Below are 23,825 nucleotides of genomic sequence, written 5' to 3'. Positions count from 1 at the left end.
ATTGTACCTCAAAACTATCATACTTCAAACTCCAAAATACATACAGTGGACCCCCGCCTTACGAACGCATCGAATTACGTTAAATCCGCCATACGAAGCATTTGAATGCAATTTTGCCTCGTCTCATGATAAAAAACTCGCCTTACGTGATTCGTCCGGGACACGTCCCACGTGTGGCCTCAGTGCCAGTGTTTACAAGCCAGGCAGTGCGGTTGCATCTACGCATACATTTGGTACACTTCACATTATCCCAGTGTTTTTAGTGCTTGTAACTGCAAAATAAGTCACCATGGACCCCAAGAAAGCTTCTAGTGCCATCCCTGTGGTAAAAAGGCCGAGAATTAGTATGGAATTGAAAAAAGAGATTAAGGAAATGTGTGTAAAGTGGGTTGAACTGCAAACCTTTACGGATGACAATCACCCTGACACAGCTACTGCAAGCCATGTTGGCAACCTGTACAATGACAATGTTATGGCCCATTTTAGGAAAGTCTTAAAGGAATGGGAGGTACAGAGCTCTGTGGACAGATTTGTTGCACGACAGAGGTCCAGTGACTCTCAAGCTGGTCCTAGTGGCATTAAAAGAAGAAGAGAAGTAACCCCGGAAAAGTACTTGCTACCGTGAGTCCTAATGGAAGGGGATTCCCCTTCTAAACAATAACTTCCACTCTACCCCCTCCTCCCATCCCATCACTAATCACCAGATCTTCAATAAAGGTAAGTGTCATGTACTCTATTCTTAGTAGAGTAGTAATTCTGTATGTCTTCTTCAGTCTGTATTAAAATTAATATTTCATGTGGTAAATTTTTTTTTTTCATACTTTGGGGCATCAGGAACGGATTAATTTGATTTCTATTATTTCTTATGGGGAAAATTAATTCGGCTAACGATATTTCGGCTTACGATGAGCTCTCAGGAACGGATTAATGTCGTAAGGCGGGGGTCCACTGTACATGGTTTTATGAGGAGTCATTCTAAGAGTCAAAAAGTGCAACTTTTACTGTACCTTGGACTTGGAGGAGGAGGAGGAGGAGGAGGACAAGGACGAGAACGAGGAGAGGGAGGGAGGGAGGGAGGGGAGGGAGGGAGGGGAGGGAGGGGAGGGAGGGGAGGGAGGGGAGGGAGGGGAGGGGAGGGAGGGAGGGAGGGAGGGGAGGGAGGGAGGGAGGGAGGGGAGGGAGGGGGAGGGAGGGAGGGAGGGAGGGGGAGGGAGGGGAGAGAGAGGAAAGAGAGAGGAAAGGGAGAGGAAAGAGAGAGGAAAGAGAGAGGAAAGAGAGAGGAAAGAGAGAGGAAAGAGAGAGGAAAGAGAGAGGAAAGAGAGAGGGAAGAGAGAGGAAAGAGAGAGGAAAGAGAGAGGAAAGAGAGAGGAAAGAGAGAGGAAAGAGAGAGGAAAGAGAGAGGAAAGAGAGAGGAAAGAGAGAGGAAAGAGAGAGGAAAGAGAGAGGAAAGAGAGAGGAAAGAGAGAGGAAAGAGAGAGGAAAGAGAGAGGAAAGAGAGAGGAAAGAGAGAGGAAAGAGAGAGGAAAGAGAGAGGAAAGAGAGAGGAAAGAGAGAGGAAAGAGAGAGGAAAGAGAGAGGAAAGAGAGAGGAAAGAGAGAGGAAAGAGAGAGGAAAGAGAGAGGAAAGAGAGAGGAAAGAGAGAGGAAAGAGAGAGGAAAGAGAGAGGAAAGAGGAAGAGAGAGGGAGGAGGAAGAGAGAGGAAGGAGAGAGGAAGGAGAGAAGAAGAGAGAGGAAGAGAGAGGAAGAGAGAGGAAGGAGGGAGGTGAGGAGGAGGTGACTGAAGGCCACAATTTCTTCCAAGTTGCACTGAGGCACTAAGTGGAAACAGGAATTCACTATGAGCCTCACACAGTCTAAAATGTTAAACTTAGTCTCCCAGAATTCCTTGAGGCAGATGGCTCAGTCTCCTAAAGTTTCTGCAAAGCACTTGGCAAACATCTTGGTGAAAATCTTCTTGAAATTTACAATCACTTGCTGGTCCACAGGCTGAAGCAGCAGAGGGGTGTTGGGTGCTTGTATCTCAATTATTTTTACCGCAAACCAAAACTAAATTCCTTTATGAGAATAAATCATGACTGACTGACTAACTTTTGGCAGTGCCAGTATGTCCCTGTTTTCTGCTAAATCCAATTTTCAGTATATTTTTTTTTTTTTGTTGACAAATCTTAATGAAACTTTATAAAAATGTATGAAATCAGACAATAAATAAAATAATGAAATCCCAAACTGCAACCTCTTTAATATTTTCGGGCTAAGTAAACTATAGATAATCGAAACCATGGAAACCAAATCTGCGGATATGGGGGTTCTACTGTATTTATTTTGCTTTTATATCTATTTTTTATGCTTATCTGTACTGAACATTTAATGTATATGACAGTGTAAAACATCATCAGGTGTTTTAGATGCATTCGTTGATTCCTGCTTATCACTGGCCGTACAAATGTAGTCTTCCTGTAAAAGACTTTGACATAACAATTCACACGTGTTCATTCATGCTCTGCTAAGCGCATATGCATGAAACTCTCAGATAAATCAACTTATGAAATGTTTTACAAAATGCCACTTGAATGATCCAAATATCTTTGTTAGTTAACAACTTGTGACTTGTAAACTTTGAAAGTGCTTTTCTAAGCTTTTAAAACTGGTACTTACATCCTTTTATTTTTGGTTGCCTCATATGCTCTTCACCTTCTTACTGTTCTAATGAGCATATGTAGTACCTGGGTATATGGTGTGGGAAGGAGTTGTGAGAGCAATTGCATGCCAAGGCTAAATTATGTCTGTGTAGGGAAGGGTTCTTGGGTTTTGTGGAACTGCCACACATCAACCACAAAACATGCACTGGATGCAGTCAAACAGCCACAAACAGGAGTAATCCAACATACATATACATAATATGAATGTACAAAATACCAATACAAAATTATACATAAAGCCTGGTCACATTTCTGTAAGACAGGCCTGGAAAAACTTCAAGGGAGCCTTTTTCAGTAATAACTAGTGAACAGGTTTTCTAACATAACTTGAGTATGCAGAATCCAAAAATGGATTCCAAGCTGAGGCATATATGACCCCATGTATGCCAGCTGCTTTACCCCTTTCACTCCCCCCACTGCCTCATACACTTTCCTCACGCTCACACCTGGCTCCTCCTCATGTCCACAAGATGTTACATTACACCTTTTTGTCCAATGAATGCAATCATTGCTTTTTTTTTCTTCCTCAACATTTAACAACTATGTGCCTCAAACATCACTCTCCAAATCTTCAAAGACCTAAACCTACTTAAGTAATATACAAGATATTCACTCATACTACTGTGCATACTACATATACAGGCCAATAAATTCCAGTATCAATCCTGCCCTGGAACTCCTTGTTGATAGTTGCAACAGAACTCATAGGCATAACACTAGACACAAAAATATTTATGATATTCCCTGCATCTGGATTAATCTTTGCAAAAACTCTATGTGCATAAAAGGATCTAAAATCTGGAACTCTACATGAAAACTCCAGTCTCTCTCTCCCTCTCTCTCTCTATCTATCTGCCGGCCACTTCAAAGCCACTGTTAAAAAAACCCCTTCCTGAATGTGATCGTAACAACAATTAATTATGAACGATTCTTTCAACTTGTATTGTCCCTGTCCTTGTCTACCATTCATTCTACACAGTTATTTTCATCCTTAATACATCTCTAATTCAAGTTACTGCATTCAATGTTATCTAATGTAAGAACATGCACATGTAAACTTATTAGATTAAACTACACCCCTAATAATTTTTCTTATAATCATGTGCCATGATATACTTTTATCTACTTACATATACATTTTTTTTTTTTTGTCAACACATTGGCTATTTCCCACCAGGCAGGGTGGCCCAAAAAAGAAAAACTTTCATCATTCACTCCCTTACTGTCTTATTAGAGGCGTGCTTACACTACAGATATAAAACTGCAACATTAACACCCTTCTTCAGAGTGCAGGCACTGTACTTCCCATCTCCAGAGCTCAAGTCCGGCCTGCTGGTTTCCCTAAATCCCTTCATAAATGTTACCTTGCTCAAACTCCAAGAGCACGTCAAGTCATAAAAACCATTTGTCTCCATTTGCTCCTAACATGCTCATGCATGCTTGCTGGAAGTTTAAGCCCCTTGCACACAAAACCACCTTTACCCCCTCCCTCCAACCTTTCCTAGGCCGACCCCTACCCCGCCTTCCTTCCACATTTAGTGGAGGGAAGAACGGGGTCCAAACCACCTCAATAAGCCCTCCTCTGCCCTCTGGATGATAGTTTTGGTAACCTCACACCACTTCCTAATCTTCAAACTACGGATTCTCTGTAATACAGTGGACCCTCGGATAACGGCATTAATCAGTTCCAGAGAGCTTGCCTTTAACCGATTTTGCCTTTAGCCAAATTAATTTTCCCATAAGAAATAATGAAGATCCAATTAATCCGTTTCAGACAGCCAAAAGTATTAACGTAAAATATGTTTTTAACCCACTGGGGGTTTCAGACGTACTAGTACGGCTTACGACCCAGGGTTTTTGATGTACTAGTACGCCTAAATTCTAGCGCCCTCAAATCTAGTGAGAGAAAGCTGGTAGGCCTACATATGAAAGAATGGGTCTATGTGGTCAGTGTGCGCAGTATAAAAAAAAATCCTGCAGCACACAGTGCGTAATGAGAAAAAAAAAAACTGACCGTGTTTTTGGATTAAAACAGCAACTTTGCACTGTATTTTCGTATGGTATTTATTGTTGTATTCTAGTTTTCTTAGTCTCATTTTATAGAATGGAAGACATATTACAGAAATTGAGATGATTGTGACTGGTTTTACAAAGAAAAGTACCTTGAAATTGAGGTCAAAGTAGCAGAAATGTTTGATTTTTACCAAAGTTCAAAAGTAAACAAATCATGCCAAGCGTCCAATACACATCAACTGGTGAGTCTAATATTCTTTCACAAGTGCACTGATATTATTTATGCCATTTCTACATTAATGCAGTAGTCTGCATGACAGTAAATCTTATTTTTTTTTTGTAAGAATAAAAATTCAAAGAAATATAAGAGGGGCCTGGGGATGTGACTAACAAACAGAGAACTTGTTATTTTAGTGCCAGGAATGTCTTTCTTGTTTATTCTGGACCCTATTCGGAAATTGGCATCTTTTGAAATTTGTGTGAAATTGGCAAAATTGCTAAATTCTGACCACTTTATTGGATAGTTGAAATCGGTAAATGGGTGGTTTCTTGTACTCATTCGATAGAAACAATAAAGTTCTAGCGAAATAGTTATGATTTCTGTTGACTAATACACTGGAATTGGCCGAAAATAGGGCTCGAAGTGGGCAAAATCGCTGATGTGTAAACATCGTTGAGACCGCTAACTTCGCGAGAGCGTAATTCCATAAGTTATAAAATGACAAGAACTACTACAAAATGTAATTATCAGAACATAAAAATTTCATAAAATAATATGAAAAATAAAAAAAAGGTATATCAGCAACACTTCTGCAAGCGGCAGGACTCGATGTTGCTGTCACATGAGCATCCAGAGCCAACTTCTCGGCTTCATATCTCGGTAAGTACTGACCCTAATTTTTTTTTTATTCTAAAACATGTCAAAAAATGTATTTTTTTCTATAAAAAAAAAATTCTTTTTTCAAAATATTTGGGGCGCTGCGCGAGTGAATGTATATATACGTTTGGACCATTTAAGTGTTAACAAATCCATTGAATCTTCCACCTTCCCATCCATACTCAAGACAGCAAGAGTCACCCTGATCCTCAAAGGAGGTGATCCAACTGAATTGAACTATTATAGGCCTATATCAAACCTGCCCCTGCTATCTAAAATCTTTGAAAAATTAATACACAAACAAGTCTACTCTTACTTCGTATCCCACAACATACTCAACCCTTGTCAGTTTGGGTTCAGATCGAAAAAAAGTATTAATGATGCTATTATAAATATGCTTGAACTAATATACATTGCACTCGAGAAAAATTAATTTCCCCAGGGACTGTTTATAGACTTACGAAAAGCTTTTGATACAGTTGACCAAGACCTTTTGCACCAAAAACTCGAACATTATAGGGTCAGAGGACACTCTCTCGATTACCTAAAATCTTATCTTCACAAGAGAACCCAGTATGTATACACAAATGGAGCTTGTTCCACTACACAACCTGCTCTTGTTGGAGTCCCACACGGGAGCATTCTTGGCCCACTTCTCTTTCTCATTTACATCAATGACCTACCAAACAAATCTAATCTCCTTAAACCCATTTTATTTGCAGATGACACAACTTATGGTTTTTCTCACCCAAACTCAACCATACTAACATACACAGTAAATGCTGAACTGTTAAAAATATCAACTTGGATGATTACCAACAAACTTACTCTCAATATAGACACAACCTACTTCATGCTTTTCGGAAATAGAGCTTCAAATGTACAGCTAAACATATTGATAAATGGTTCACCTATCTCGAGACAGGCAGAGGGCAAATTTCTAGGTCTCCACTTTGACTACAGTCTCAAATTTCAGACACACATACAGCAAATTTCCAAGAAAGTCTCCAAAACAGTAGGCATTCTTTCAAAGATATGGTACTATGTACCACAATCAGCTCTTCTAGCTTTGTACCATTCTCTCATTTACCCTTACCTCACCTATGGTATTTGTGCATGGGGCTCAGCCACAGCAAATCACCTTAAGCCTTTAATAACCCAGCAAAAAGCTGCAGTGCGATTGATTACTAACTCCTGCATTAGACAACACACACCACCTCATTTCAAGAGTCTTAACTTGCTAAATATACAAAACATCCACACTTATTACTGTGCCTACTACATACACAGAACAGTATACTCTAATGTAAACCCTACTCTCAAACTCCTCCTTGATAACTATAACAGAACACGCAACCATAATACGAGACACAGATCACTCTTCGATATCCCCCGTATTCATGTCTCCCTATGCAAAAATGCTATGCATGTAAAGGGGTTATTGAAGGGTAACACATTTTTTTTTTTATTTTTCGTTCGATTTCTTTCATTTTTTTTGTACGTAAAGAAGCACCTTTCAATAGTAATGTGACCAAGTTTCAATAAGATAGCTCAAAAAACAACTGAGAAAAAAATTATTTACTAATAATCATACATATTGCAAGGTACCGTCGAAGTGGGACTTGGAGAAGTTGTTTTGGCATTATCTACGCATAAAACAATGCTAAACTGTATTTCTAATGGTTAGCCGTTCTGTAATTTATCCTTTCTTCATTCTTAAAAAAAATAAATTTTGTATGTTTTTTGACTTTCAGCCAAATATCTGACTTTTGCCCTCACAAAAATCAAAAACAAATTATGATATCTCAAAAAGCGATCCATGGGCTTGTAAAACAATCTTTCCTTTATGTTCTCTGTGAATTTCATTACATTCCTGCTATTATTAACGAAGTTACTTGCTCATATATGTGAATAACTTACTTCCGAGATAATCCGCGAAACAGCCGGACCACCTTTTTTTTTTTTTTTTTTCGAGAAAATAACATTTTTCTCAGTCTTATACTGCATTACGAGTGTATATCATAGTTAACCATGTTCGTTTTCTCTAATATAAGGACCCTGGAGGTGAGAGAAAGAGAATGGAAGCCCCTCTCTGAGAATGGGAATCTATTATTCCCGATGGAGCGCTCTGGGAATATGCCATATATTATTCATTCTGGAGTATTTACCATACTTCTTTGTTATTTATATTGTTTATTATGTCATATTAGATCAATTGTGATAGATAAATAAGCCGTAGAAGCTATAATAGCGTTATATTGAGCCATATTCCCCGGCCACCCCGAGACTGGAATTTTCCATGACGTCAGCAAAATGGTGTCGGGAGGTTCCTGGTTGGTTGGAACTCTACGTATAAGTCCCGCCCAATGTACAGTGGACCCCCGGTTAACGATTTTAATCCGTGCAAGAGGGGTAATTGTTATGCGAAATAATCGTTATGTGAATGAATTTTCCCCATAAGAAATAATGGAAATAAAATTAATCCGTGCAAGACACCCAAAAGTATGAAAAAAAAATTTTTACCACATGAAATATACATTTTCCCACACACAAAGAGAAGGATACATGCACAATAGTAGAGTAGTACATGCACAGTATATATTGTGCATGTACTAGTCTACTAAATGAAGAATAAATGACACTTACCTTTATTGAAGATGCAGCAATGACTGATGAGACACTGTGTCCTGGGAGTGCCTTTTCCTCCTGAGTACTGTAGGTCCTGTTTGGCATTTTCTTCCAGAACAGGCCTTATCACACTGTGTATGCCACTACGATTCTTAAATCTCTCAAACCAACCTTTGCTGGCTTTAAATTCACCAATATGAGCACTAGTTCCAGGCATTTTTCCCTGTTCACCTGGGTGTTAGTCGACTTGTGTGGGTTGCATCCTGGGAGACAAGATTAAGGACCCCAATGGAAATAAGTTAGACAGTCTTCGATGACACTGACTTTTTTGGGTTATCCTGGGTGGCAAATCCTCTGGGGTTAATTGTTTCTTGGTATTCTCAATAAGCCACACCAACAACGGTGCTACAGCAGCAGCAGCAGCTGACAGTGCAGCAGCAGCAGCAGCTGACAGTGCAGCAGCAGCAGCAGCTGACAGTGCAGCAGCAGCAGCAGCTGTACCACCAATAGTAGCGATGATTGATTGGGGTTTATTATACAACCTGGCCAGCTCGGAGACATGCACTCCACTTTCATACTTATCAATGATCTTTTTCTTCATCTCTATTGTAATTCTCACCCTTATCTCTCTCTCCAGGTATTGCTGTAGGGTTGGCACTAGAAGCTTTCTTGGGGCCCATGGTCACTTATTTTCCAGAAAAAGCACCGAAAACACTGTAATAATACGAAATATTCCGATTGTATGCTTGGATGTTACCGCGGAGGCTGGCTGGTAAACAATGCCACCGGCGGAACATGTGAGCGTGGCTCAGGCCGCACATTGGACGCGTCTCGGACGAAAATCGGTAAGCGGGTTTTTAAGCGGTATGTGAGGCAAAATTTTTGCAATTAAAGTAAGCGGTATGCGAAATAATCGCTATGTGATGCCATCGTTATGCGGGGGTCCACTGTATTATGATACCAAATCGTCAATTATTATCTTAGAAAGAATAATACAGTAAATACACGAAAAAAAAACGGAAAAAAAAAAAAATTGACGACGGGTGAGCACACCTGTCGCGGGTGGTGACGTAACCCTAGGTGTATTTAAATGACCATAATTCCTTGTAGGAATGTCGTAGAACAATGATTCTGGTACCATTGTGTTGCCAGAGAGTTAAGCTATTTTTCTATAAGATTAACTCAGTTTGTGAATTTTTTCGGAAAAAATTTTTCGTTCGCGCTGAGTGAGTCTAATAACCCCTAAAAGACCCGAAGATCTGGAATTCACTGCCAGAACAAACTAAAGGACCACTGTCTGCAAATCAGTTTAAGGCCCAAATAAGAAATCACCTCATTACCCAAAATTAACCAGACAAACCATACCTAACCACAAACAGGTTTCTCAAAAGCTACTCATACTGTGCAGATTAATGCTCAATCACTTACTATTTTGAAATTAGGATGTCTGTTCTTTTCATTGTATTAAATAGTACATCATAATGTAAATAACAAAAAAAGGCACAATACCGTGACTGGAACAATACACAAATAACCCGCACATAGAAGAGAGGAGCTTACGGCGACGTTTCGGTTCAACTTCGGTCCAAGTCGGACCGAAGTATCGTCGTAAGCACCTCTCTTCTATGTGCGGGTTATTTGTGTATCATAATGTAAATTGTTTCATTGTAATACCAAATTTTATTGTTTTAAATAGTACCAAACTGTAATACATCATTGTAAATTGTTTTAAATTGTTACATTGTAATACTGTAATTTTTATTAACTAATTCAATGGTGTAAAAAGCCTCTACTAGACTTATCAAAACCATGTAGCATCACCTAATATAATATTAAATTTTCCTGTACTCACTCTAACTCATCTAATGACCATATGAACTATGTATTATTGCCTTACTATTCTTAAGTTAATCTTTAAGTTTGGCCAAAATGTTCAGCATACAGAGGGGCTTTTGGCATGTACACCCAACTATTATATTCCTCTGTACAACCATGTAATTTGTCAAAATAAAAAAATCTGAATCTAAATCTATCTATCTGTCTGTCTGTCTGTCTAGCTCTGCTTATCTGTCTTCCTGTGTGTGTCTGTCTTTTTGTCTGCTTGTCTCTGTCTCAGGGACCAGCTCATAAAACTGTTGGTTTACGAGCCGCTCCATGTTTCCTGAGCAGGTGAAAATGCATATAGCGTCATGGTTATTTATGTCTTATATCTACAAGCACAGTATTGCACTTTGCCTGGAATTTTTGGGTTATCATAGGTAATTTACACTATGTATAATAACTGTACTTATGTGTACATGTGAGAGACAAAGATAGACAGAGATATAAACAGAAATATAGACAGACAGAGAGATATAGACAGAGATATAGACAGAGAGACAGCCAGAGACAGCCAAAGCCAGCCGGCCAGCCTGCTGAATACATAAGAACATAAGAAAGAGGGAACACTGCAGCAGGCCTCCTGGCCCATGCAAGGCAGATCCAGGTCACCCCCTGGCTTAGACCAATAACCCACCTAGTCAGGTCACATCCACTGAAGGAAGGAGCATGGCATCAGACCTAGTAGCACAAGCTAGTTGGGTCCGACTCACACCAACTCATGTATTTATCTAACCTACTTTTACTTTCCTCTTAGAAGGGGAGTGTTAATGCAACATGACATCAGTGAATCCCTGGTGTTTGCCACGCAATTTGCTCTAGCTAGCGCTCAACTAAACTGATGCTCCGACAAGGTACTAAGTGGTCCCAGATTTTTTTAATACTGCGCACACCAAGTGTTAAGACCCATTCTCTCGTGTCTAGGTGACTCAGGCCTATCACCCCAATTTTGAAGGAATGAAAAATAAAACATTGCTCTATGTTTGGAGTGCTATGTGAGCAAACATATACCTACATTTGGACAGTTTAAGGGTTAATAACCTTGGTATATAGCATCAATATTAATAACCAGTCAGGTTTCACACCAGAATATTTCAAAAGTGCAGACTTACATGAAATCGTACAGATATGACAGCACCACAAATCTCATCTCCGACCAAGAACTGCTCCCCTAGCATCGCCAGGATCATATTCTCCCAACATCGTGATGCCAGACCTTTCCGTAAACGTACAATCCATTTTCCTCCATTTTTATTTGCTACATCCTTTAAAAATGAAAGTCATGATTAACAATTTCATTATATAGTAAATTCTCAATATAACAATATAACAGACTAATAGGTGGGAATTATATGAGTGTCTGTAATATCACAATAATGTATAAAAAGATCACAAACACTTAACCTAATACAGAACTGCACTGTACACAATTTACAGATATACAGTAGGACCCCCATATCTACGAGGGATACATTCCAAGGACCTGCCATGGATACCGAAACCGTGGATAGTAGCAAACCCTATATGCAAGTCCTATACATACCTATAACAAATTTTAAATTGATAAATTATGCACAATAAGTGGAGAATTATCACTTTTCACTGATGGGAAGCACTTCACGACTTCTTTTAGGCTGTGAAGAACTGCCAGCTTGTCTACTTTTGCACTCTGGGGCCATTATTATTATTATTAAAAATTAAGAGGTATTTCTGGACCACAATAAACCGTGGATAACTGAAACCGTGTACAGTATATCGAACCAGTGGATACGGGGGTTCCACTGTACTAAAATAAACACTGAAAATAAATGAGTTAAAAGTACAATTTACCCAGTAGATTTTGTCCATTATTTCAAAGGTTTGTTATATCAAGATGCAATATATAAAGAGTTTACTGTATGTTAACATTCATTATTATAACTACATTTTAAATAAATTTCAAATATCAGGAATAAAAATTAAATATTTACCTCCCACATGGGTTTTATCCCATCTTTAAACATGTGGATGTCTGAGTGTGATGCAAGATCTGCCGGCCGTGCTAAGTGACTATAGTAACCCCAAAACTGTTCCACAGAAGCAAATCTGAAAATGTCACAAAACTCACAGTATTATGGCAATACATGACTCCAACTGTAGAGAGGATGACATCGTCAAGCCACAGTAACCCTGTCAGCAGGTGACTGTCTGACTAGTGTCACAGTTTAGAAGCAGCCTGCACAAAGTATGATGTCACTGACTGCTAGGCCACTCACTCCAGTTACTGTGTATGCTGCTACGACTCCAAGATGTTTCACTTGAGTCGTCCCTGCTATGACTCACTCCACTCTTGCTGGCAGTGACAGCCCTAGTGACAGTACCAGTCGAGAAATGTCATCCTGAGTCTCTTGCCAGTAGTCCTGCCCAGTTGCCAAGTACTGACATTGCCTCACTTGAGGGCACCAGCAAGTTATGCCCCAGGTTGAGCGAACCCTGCAACCACTACACGCAGGAAGACGTGTAGTGGCGCCCACCGAGGCTCACTGCCTTGGACCACGATATTTAACACACCCATTTTTTTTCTTCCCTCCCTGTAGGAAGTTTTTTTTTTTTGTCCATGTCGACATGTATATACATGTATATGATTTTATTCTGTGTTCTGTGCCCTGTTCCTGTGAGAGAGTGACCGAGTTTATTTTCAGTCAATCATGGTTGAGGACGACCATGGGTAGGTGGCCTAGTAATGTATGCCCGTTGGGTTCATATTTCACGGTACTGTGGTGCTGACACCTAGTGGCACAGGCCTACAATGCTCAGCTCACACCAGTTCAGTAGGTATCCTCTCTAAGATACATTACTATGTATCTCAAACAGCACTACTTACATTAAACTACTCCCTAATCTATTCTCGGTATTTGTACTGGGGATCCACTACAGCAAATCACCTTCAGCCAGTAATAACAACAAAAAGGGGCAGAACGAATAATTACTCAGTCTACTGCCGTACAACACACTCCCCTACTCTTCAAAAGTTTAAACTTACTTAATATTCATAAAATTCACTCGTACTACTGTGCATACCTGAAGTATACCTGGAGAGGGTTTCGGGGATCAATGCCCCCGTGGCCCGGTCCATGACCAGGCCTCGTGGATCAGGGCCTGATCAACGAGGCTGTTACTGCTGGCCTCATGTACACCGATGTACGAACCACAGCCCTGCTGATCAGGTGCTGACTTTAGCTGCCTGTCCAGTACCATCTTGAAGACAGCCAGGGGTCTACTGGTAATCTCCCTTATGTATGCTGGGAGGCAGTTGAACAGTCTTTGACCTCTGACACTTATTGTGTTGTCTCTCAGTGTACTCATGGTGCCCCTGCTTTTCATTGGGGGGTATGCTGCACCACCTGCCGAGTCTTTTGCTTTTGTAGGGAGTGATTTTCATGTGCAAATTTGGTACTAATCCCTCTAGGATTTCTCCAGTGTATTCAAGTACCATCCGACTTACGACTTGCTTGACATACGACCACTCATACTTTCGACCGTACGTCTGGCAGCATATACAGTAGTAAAATATTTAGTAAAAAGTAACATACGATACTATGTATGTACACCTACCATCCGACTTACGACCTGCTCGACTTACGACCACTCGACTTACGACCGTGTTTTTTACGCCAAATTTCTGGGAAATAAACAACTATTTGTGTTGTACAGTGTTTATCCTAAACCTTACAGTATAAAATACAGTACTAACAACATAAAAAGTAAAGTATAACATGAAATACCAAAATAAAACAATAAAATAAAGTCATTACAAAAATGTTTTGTTGATATTCAGTAGTAAAGTTCGACTTACGACCATTTCGACCTACGACCGGTTTCTCGGAACCGAACTCGGTCGTAAGTCGGATGGTAGGTGTACTTTATATAGCAAAGGTTTGACATTATGCCCTACCCAGAATGTCGACAATTTTCTAAGGATCGACTTGCGTCCATTTTGACTTACGACTGGTTGGTCAGAACCATGCTTGGCCATAAGCCACATGGTACTTGTATTATCATGTATCCTTCTCTCCTGAATTCCAAGGAATACAAATCAAGGGACTTCAACCGTTCCCAGTAATTTAAATGCTCTATCATATATGTGTGTGCCATGAAGGCTCTCTGTACATTCTCCAGGTAAACAATTTTGCCTGCTTTGAAATAGGCTGTTAGTGTACAGCAGTATTCCAGTCTAGAGAGAAAGAGCATTGAAGAGAATCATCATGGACTGGGAATCCCTAGTTTTGAAGGTTCTCATTATCCATCCTATCATTTTTCTAGCAGATATGGTAGATATGTTGTTTAGGTCTTTAAAAGTTCAATTGTCCGACATTATCACTCCCAGGTCTTTCACATTAGTTTTTCGCTCTTGTGTGGTTGGAATTTGTTTTATATTCTGATACAGTTTTACTTTCCTCAGGTTTCCTGTATCAGAGTACAGCCTCTCCTCACTTAGTGATGTTCTCATTTACCGATGACTTGGACTTACGACAGGCTCTTTGACCAATAAACATACCTAAATAATCTATATCAGAGCAGATTTCCTCTATTCTGTTTATTACAATATACAGCACACTACTGTATAAACACTGTAAAATATACCAGAAATGTTATAAATGGTGCAAAGGTGACATTAAAACAATATAAAAAATGGTAGACGCAAACCCACTACCATTATAGTATGCTTCTCACTAAGCAACGAATTTGTTTACCCAATGTGATTTTAGGAAAAGAACTCAGTCATTTAGTGAGGAGAGGCTGTAATTGAAATTTCTCTTCACTGAACTTCATATTGGTTTCTGCAGCCCATGTAATGATTTGGTTGATGTCCACTTGGAATCTTGAAGTGTCTTCGATGGATGACACTGTCATGCAAATTCGGGTATCATCTGCAAAGGAAGACACGGTGCTGTGGCTTACATCTCTGTCTATGTCAGATACAAGGATGAGGAACAAGATGGGAGTGAGTACTGTGCCATGTGGAACACAGCTTTGCACTGTAGCCACCTCAGACTTTACTCTATTTACTATTACTTGTGTTCTATTTGTTCGGAAGTTATAGATCCATCTACCAACTTTTCCTGTTATTCCTTTATCACGCATTTTGTGTGCTCTTACACCATGGTTGCACTTGTCAAAGACTTTTGCAAAATTTTCTAGTGCATCCAGGACCTTGCCATAGTGGTCCAGTAGTTTGGAGAGGCAGGAGTGACCTGTCAAAACCAATGTTGCACTGGGTTGTGTAATTGATGGGGCTCTAGGTGGTTGGTGATCTTGCTTCTTAGAGCCCTTTCAAAGATTTTTATGGTATGGGATGTTAGTACTACTGGTCTATAGTTCTTTGCTATTTGTTTACTGCCACCTTTGTGGAGTGGGGCTATGTCTGTTGTTTTTAGTGACTCTGAGATGACCCCTGTGTCCATGCTCCCTCTCCATAGAATGATGAAGGTACGTCACAGAGACTTATTGCAGTACTTGATGAACAAGGAGTTCCATGAATGCAGGCCTGGGGCAGAGCGTTTGGGCATGTCACTTATTACCTTTTTGAAGTTTTGTGGTGTTAGGATAATAGAGATTTTTGTGTTGAGTCTCAGTCATAAAAAATTCATTTAGATTGTCTGCCCTTAGTCTGGTTAACAACTCGCTAAATATTGAGTCATATTAGGACTTTAGTATCTCGCACATTTCTTTGCTGTCATCTGTGTGACTCCCATCTTGTCTAAGCAAGGGTCCAATACTGGATGTTGTTTTCACCTTAGATTTGGCATACTACATATACAGGACAGTCAGTTCTAATATCAATCCTGCCTTAAAGCTCTCTCTTTATTGTTCCAACAGATCTCATCAGCATAACACTAGACAGAAAAGTCTCATGATATTCCTGGCATCTGGCTCATACTTTGTGCAAAAGCTCAATGTGCATGAAACTGTAAAATCTGAAACTCTCTACCTGACAACTCCCTTACCTTACCTTTGATATACCTTTGAAGAATTTCGAGAGTATATCTGCTCTCTGAGCCCGGCCATGAGCCAGGCTCGTCTGGTGTTCGCCTGGTCAACCAGGCTGTTGCTGCTGGAGGCCTGCTGCCCCACATATCCATCACAGCCTGGTTGATCTGGCACCTGGTGAACATACTTGTCTAGTTTCCTCTTGAAGGCTTCAACACTTGTTCCAGCAGTGTTTCTGATATCTTCTGGTAAGATGTTGAAAAGTCTGGGACCCCTGATGTTGATACAGTGTTCCCTTATCATCCCCACCGCACCCCTGCTCCTCACTGGGTTTATTTTACACTTCCTCCCATATCTCTCACTCCAGTATGTTGTTATGGCAGTGTGCAGATTTGGGACCAAGCCCTCGAGTACCTTCCAGGTATATATTATCATGTACCTTTTTCTCCTCTACTCCAATGAGTACATATTCAAGACTTGCAGGCATTCCCAGTAGTTTAGGTGCTTTACTGGCTCAATGTGAGCCGTAAACCATCTCTGTATTTGTTCCAGCTCCGATATTTCTACTGCCCTGAACGGGGCCATCAGCACTGAGCAATATTCTAAGTGAGGGAGCACTAGCGATTTGAAGAATGTCACCATTGGCATTGTTTCCCTTGTTTTGAAAGTTCTCAATACCCACCCCGTCATCTTCCTGGCTGTCATGATCTTTGTCTTGTTATGGTCTTTAAAAGAAAGGTCCACTGACATAATTATTCCTAGGTCTTACGTGTTCCTTACATTCTATTTGATGACCCTCTTGAGCTTTGTATATAGTGCTCCTTTTGAGTTCTTCAATCTTTCCATACCTAAGTAGCTGGAACTTATCACCATTGAACGTCATGTTGTTTTCCACTGCCCACTGGAAAATCCTGTTTATGTCTTCCTGTACTTTTTCAGTGTCCTCTACCGTACTGACTTTCATGCTTATTTTAGTGTCATCTGCAAATGATGATACAAAGGTGTGCTGGGCGTTTTTGTTTATGTCTGCTACTGCTACTGTTAAAAAACACCTCCTTTCCTTAACCCCTTAACTGTCCAAACAATGATCTACTTAGATTGTTTTGTTTTTCCTACTTCCAAATTTGGCACGATTGGCCTGACAGGCCTTGGCAGTATAGAATGGGTATCAAGTGAATGTATCAAAGCATTATGTTAGTCTATCAGTGAAGAAGTGCTATGCATTCAAGAAGTACTATGTATTCCATCTCTTCCATTATTGGTCAGGCAAAATAAAGGCATATTAATGTGTGTGTCTACTTTTAGTTCATTCATGTACATTTGTAAGAGTTTGTAAAACTTTTACCTCACAATATTTTTTTTATTATAAAAATAACCTCACAATACAAATACTCTTACATTGCATACAAGTTGTACAAGTTAGTACAGAATAAACAAATAGCAACACTCCCATTCTCATGCAACACACCATTTTTAAGAGTGAATGAAGATGATATTATCATCATAATAAAAAAGCGCTAAACCCACAAGGGTCGTAAATTGCTATATATACAGTGAAGGCATACGAAAGGATTATTTTTCTACAGTTATCCTCCAATGTTTGACAAGAGAAAACGTAATTCTTCCGACACTACCTACACAGCTGCTTTGTAAACAAATCTCATATTTAAGTAAATTTTTATTCTGTGAGTGTATGTATCATGTTTATATGCTATGTAACATGCTTTTTATATAATTTTGAGGAAAATATCAAAGCTGGATTAATGAAAATGTCTATATTAATGTAAAATAAAACATTTAAGGTGCCCAAGAGTGATTATTATTACGTTGCATTGGTGTCATGAGTAGAGAGACTCTCAGCGATTTTAATGTGTACCTGCACACCAGCACAGTGTCTAAGTATATTTAGGTACAGGTACGCATAAGTATAATTATCAGAGTACATATAAAATACGCAATAACTTTAAAACACTTGAAATTTTGGAAAGTTTCCAGACATAATAGACGTGCTCACGGAGAACATAAAGAAACCGGGTGGGGGGGGGCGCCATATTTGAAAGACCGCTTGCCATATAGCAAATTTTGGTCATAATTTGATATCACTGTAGTATTAGAAGAATGCCATAAGGCAAAATGCCGTAAAGTAGGGCCCTACTGTACTGGTAAGTTTTGAGCCTATTCTTTTTTTTTTCCTTGTTGTTTTTTGGTCTTATACTACTAAGAAAGATGGGCACTTTCAAATTCTGCCATCCCACCAGCACTTTTTTTCCAGGTCTGCCACAGTTTAACCCTTTGACTGTTTTGGTCATATATATACGTCTTATGAGCCAGTGTTTCAGATGTATTAATACGCATACATTCTAGCAGCTTCAAATCAAGCAGGAGAAAGCTGGTAGGCCCACATGTGAGAGAATGGGTCTGTGTGGTCAGTTTGCACCACATAAAAAAAATCCTGCAGCACGCAGTGCATAATGAGAAAAAAAAACTGATCGTTGTTTTGGATTAAAACGCCGACTTTGAGGTGTATTTTCGTATAGTATTTATCCTTGTATTCTCGTTTTCATGGTCTCATGTGATAAAATGGGAAACACATTACAGAAATAGAGATGATTTTGATTAGTTTCACGATGAAAACAACCTTGAAATTGAGCTCAAATAGCGGAAGTGTTCGATTTTTACCAGTGTTCAGGAGTAAGCAAATCACACCACACGACTAATACACGTCAACTGGGGAGTCTAATATTCTTTCACTAGTGCACTGATATTATTTATATCATTTTTACAATAATGTAGTAGTCTGCATAACAGTAAATTTTGTATTTTTTGTATGAATAAAAAATCAAAATAGAGAGCAATAGTAATATAAGAGGGGCTTAGAGACGTGACTAATGAACAGAGGATATGTTATTTTAGTGCCAAGAATGTCTACATTGTTTATTCTGGACCCTATTTTGAAATTGGCATCTTTTTTAATTTACATGAAATTGGCCAAATTGCCAATTTTTAACCACTTTATTGGGTAGTTCAAATCGGTAAATGGGCGGTTTCTTGTACTCAGTTGAAAGAAAAAATGGAGTTCTAAAGAAATAGCTATGAGTTTGGTCAACTGGAACAATGGAACTGGCCAAAAACAGGGCTCAAAGTCAGCAAAATCGCCGATGTGTATATGTCGCCGAGACCACTAACTTCGCGGGAGCGTAATTCCACGAGTTTTCAACCAAATTTTGTACTTTTGGTGTCATTACCATTGGGAAAAGATTCTCTATCATTTCATAAGAAATTTTTTTTTTTCCAAAAATTTTGTGACATAGAATGACAGTTTCAGAAAGGGGCTTGCGACAGTCAAAGGGTTAAGGTTTATTATAACACTCACCTTCCTATTAATTGTAGGTTCTGGTCATAATTCTGCGATGTTGCCTGTTTTCCTGGTGCTCGACGACTGAACCAAATACAATATGTGTACTGGAGTCTGTGTTCACCAGGTTTAACCTCAACTGGTGGCTGGCAGAAAAAGAAAAAACTTACTACTTATGCATATTATAAATAGATATACAGGATGCCCAGAGAAGTAATGGCAACTAATAGTTCAGATCCTTCATAAAAAATAATAAAGCAAAACCTCTCATAAAACAAGAGTTATCTTTTTGAAAATTGCCGTTTTAGGATAAAACAGCTTTAAATGAAATGAAGTTAGGGGAAAATAAAGTTAAATTTGTGACAACTTCAAATGTACCAAACAATTCTTTTAACCCTTTCAGTATCCAGAGGCCAAATCTCTGGACCCTGAAAGAATTAAAGATAATATTTTTCTATAGGTAATAAAACAAAAACAAAAAAATTCCAATCAGTATTTTCCTAGATACTGAGGCATGAAGTTGACCCTCAATGACCGGGTGGCGGCAACATCGGCGACTCCTGTAAAGTCACATTTTTTTATTTTATTTTACTTTTATGTTAGTAATGTTCTATCATATATTTACATATGTACAGTCACTGGACATGTTCCTAGAACTGCTGCAGTCTGTGAAAGTCTTTGAAACAAGGTATCATGCACAGTGGTGTCTTACTCATCTATCGACCAGCATGATTTCATATTATGCTTATAGACATGATGCATAAGCATTATTGTTGCAAAAAACAAATACATTTCAGCCACAGTTGTCTCCTTCCGCTGGTGGATGACGATGCACTTTGTCCTGGACCTGCTGAGTCAGCGGATTGGGTCCCAGCCTGGGCTGGTGATGCATGCTGCACGCTCGCATGCTGCATGCTTGTAGCACCACCACCACCTATTGATGCATGTGGTCTATCCATCCCAATTGTAGCCACATCATAATTACTTTCAGGTGTAGGGCCACGGGATGTACTCTGTCTCCTTGGAATTGCATATGGTACAGGGACCCCAATGAAAATGTCACTGAATTTTTTGGGTTATCCTAGGAATTTTATACACATGCTGCCTACCAGCCTTCTCTCACTAAATTTGAAGCTGCTAGAATTTTGGTGTAGATCTATAGCTTGGACCCTGGTTTCAAAGCCTTAACCCCTTTCAGGGACAGGCCCTGAAAGGGGTTAAGTATTTTGCTACATTTTATCTTACCTAGCATTATAGCTGTTATTGCTTGATGACATGGAAGTATGTGGAGGTTTAACCCTTTGAGGGTCGAAAGGCCCTCTCCGAGACTCGTTCTCAGGGTCGGCCAAATTTAAAAAAATAAAATAACTTTTTCTTATGAAAAGATAATCTTTTCCCGATCATAATGACACCAAAAGTATAAAATTTGATGGGAAACTTACGGAATTATGCTCTCGCGAAGTTAGCGGTCTCGGCGATTTTTACGCATCGGCAATTTTGCCCACTTTGAGCCCCATTTTCGGCCAATTCCACTGGACTAGTCGACAAAAAACATGAATATTTCACTAGAACTCCATTTTTTCTATCGAATGAGTGCAAGAAACCACCCATTTATCAGTTTCAACTATCCAGTACAGTGGTCAGAATTTAGCAATTTTGCCAATTTCACACAAATTTCAAAAGATGCCAATTTCCGAACAGGGACCAGAATAAACAAGAAAGACATTCCTGGCACTAAAATGACATTTCCTCTGTTCATTAGTCACGTCTCAAGGCCCCTCTTACATTCTTTTGCTTTCCACTTTGAATTTTTATTCTCACAAAAAATAGAAGATTTACTGTTATGCAGACTACTGCATTAGTGTAAAAAATGGTATAAATAATATTGGCACACTTGCGAAAGAATATTAGACTCACCAGTTGACGTGTATTGGATGCTTGGCATGATTTGTTTACTTTTGAACTTCAGCAAAAATCGAACATTTCTGCTAATTTGAGCTCAATTTCAAGGTACTTTTCATTGTAAAACCAGTCAAAATCATCTCAATTTCTGTAATATGTCTTCCATTCTATAAAATGAGAGCAAGAAAACTAGAATGCAACAATAAATACCATACGAAAATACAGTGCAAAGTCACTGTTTTATTCCAAAAAAACGGTCAAAGTTTTTTTTTCTCATTATGCACTGTGTGCTGCAGGATTTTTTTTTATACTGTGCACACTGACCACATAGACCCATTATTTCATATGTAGGCCTACCAGCTTTCTCCCACTAGATTTGAGGACGCTAGAATTTAGGCGTACTAGTACGTCAAAAACCCTGGGTCGTAAGCCGTACTAGTACGCGTGCAAACGTAGATCTACGTTTGGACAGTTTAAGGGTTAAAAGAAGAAGGGAAGTAACCCAGGAAAAGGACTTGATACCTCAAGTCCTAATGGAAGTGGATTCCTCTTTTAAACAATAACAACTTCCACACTCCCCTCCTCCCATCCCATCAATCATCACCAGATCTTCAATAAAGGTAAGTGTCATGTATTGTATTCTTAGTAGAGTATTAATTGTGCATGTCTTCTTAAGTTTGTGTGTATTAAAATTAATATTTCATGTGGTAAAAAAAAAAAAATTTCATACTTTGTGGTGTCTTGCATGGATTAATTTGATTTCCATTATTTCTTATGGAGAAAATTAATTCGCCATTTGATAATTTCAGCTTATGATGAGCTCTCAGGAACAGATTAATATCATAAGGTGGGGGTCCACTGTAAATTAGATTAGTCCATTTCACACCCCCAAAATTACACTTACAAAATCACTTACAATAATTCACTTACATAATTGGTCGAGTTGGGAGCAGTTCGAAACTCGGGGTACCACTGTACAGTGAACCCTTAGTTAACGGCTGTTCCGCTTATCGGCCAACTTGCTTATCAGCCGGTTTTTCGGCTTCCGGTTATCGACCATTATTGCATTTATCAGCTGTATTGGATGCTTGCTGGCTGGCAACGCTTGTGTGTTCCTGAGTCATTGTAGCTGTGTTGCTGGCTGAGTGAGGAAGCTTCTGCTCATTCAGTTAAACATTTTGCTATAAATCAGTGTTATTCTTTGTTATTTATTAAGTGCAACAGCGAAATACATAAGCATGGCCCCAGATAAAGTCCCTAGTAAAGTTCCTGTGGTAAAGAAAGTGAGAAACATGATAGAATTTAAGAGAGAAGTGACTGAAAAATTTGAGAGTGGTGTGCAAGTGTTGGAACTTGTCAGGATGTACGGGAAAAACAAATCTACCATCACTTCCATCCAGGCAGAGAAAGAACAAATCAAGGAAGCTGATGTTGCGAAAGGAGTAAATGTGTGTACAGTGGACCCCCGGTTAACGATATTTTTTTCACTCCAGAAGTATGTTCAGGTGCCAGTACTGACCGAATTTGTTCCCATAAGGAATATTGTGAAGTAGATTAGTCCATTTCAGACCCCCAAACATACACATACAAACGCACTTACATAAATACACTTACATAATTGGTCGCATTCGGAGGTGATCGTTATGCGGGGGTCCACTGTATATCATTTTTCTATGTTATTAATATTGTTTATTATTACATATTATATGAACTGTGATAGATAAATAAGCCATAGAGTTGATACTAGGGAAATATTAAGTATTCTGTCATGTCTGGAAATCCACTGGAACGCATTAATTCCATTTCAATTAATTAAAATGAGGAAAACTGACTCGACAAACGAGCAAGTCAAGATGCGAGCAAGGTCACAGAATGAATTAAACTCATAAGTAGAGGTTCCACTGTGGTCAGATCTAGAGTTTTAACATGCTAGGAGAGTTTAGTAGCACTTTTTAATTGCAGTTACATAAATTCACACTGTGAGGCCGCAGTACAAGAGGTTTCACTATACATGTAAAATATTAGTTATACAGGTCAGCCATCACTAATCCGGCAATCAGTCATCCGATTCCATCAGTAATCCGGCACTAATTTTGGCTAGCGTAATTTCAAATTTCATCATTATACTGACACAAATCATTATACTGTCTCAAATTTCATGATAATACTGACTCAGAAATTGTGCAGATGGTTGTAAATCCACAGCAGCAAGCCAGTGGAGGAGAAAGCAGTGATGAAAATGAGGAAGATGTGGCAGAAAAACTCTCTATTGATAGGTTACCTAACCAGTCTGTAATCCAGCAAACTCACTAATCCAGATCACTAAAGGGCCCAATGATGCCAGATTAGTGATGGCAGACCTGTACTAGCTATATTTAGCAACACATGACAGATAAAATCAAACTGTTAATTTTATTAAATGCAGAAAAATTATTTAAAATATTCACACTGCAAGCTGCATATGAAATGCAACAGGCAATACATGAAAATTTAACTTTTTGAG

The 23,825-nt window shown here is 39.1% G+C and overlaps 1 protein-coding gene across 3 annotated transcripts in view; it reads right to left on the bottom strand.

The window, feature by feature from the left end:
• The window catches only part of eIF4EHP (eukaryotic translation initiation factor 4E homologous protein), a 94,696-nt gene that overhangs the window by 55,628 nt on the left and 15,243 nt on the right, over positions 1-23,825 (bottom strand). For all 3 annotated transcript variants that reach the window (XR_011393976.1, XM_070099958.1, XM_070099956.1), the window contains exons 3-5: positions 19,439-19,566; positions 12,066-12,180; positions 11,208-11,360 (exon numbers count right to left, since the gene is read on the bottom strand). Coding sequence is in view for 2 of the 3 variants with exons in the window: in XM_070099958.1 (XP_069956059.1) it covers positions 11,208-11,360; positions 12,066-12,180; positions 19,439-19,566 (396 nt within the window). In the remaining variant the exon portion in view is untranslated. The remainder of the gene's footprint in view (positions 1-11,207; positions 11,361-12,065; positions 12,181-19,438; positions 19,567-23,825) is intronic.

This window comes from Cherax quadricarinatus, chromosome 70 (assembly GCF_038502225.1).
Source record: "Cherax quadricarinatus isolate ZL_2023a chromosome 70, ASM3850222v1, whole genome shotgun sequence".
Classification (NCBI taxonomy): domain Eukaryota; kingdom Metazoa; phylum Arthropoda; class Malacostraca; order Decapoda; family Parastacidae; genus Cherax; species Cherax quadricarinatus.
The sequence above is the reverse complement of the archived record's forward strand: the minus strand, read 5'-3'. Positions and strand labels throughout refer to the sequence as shown.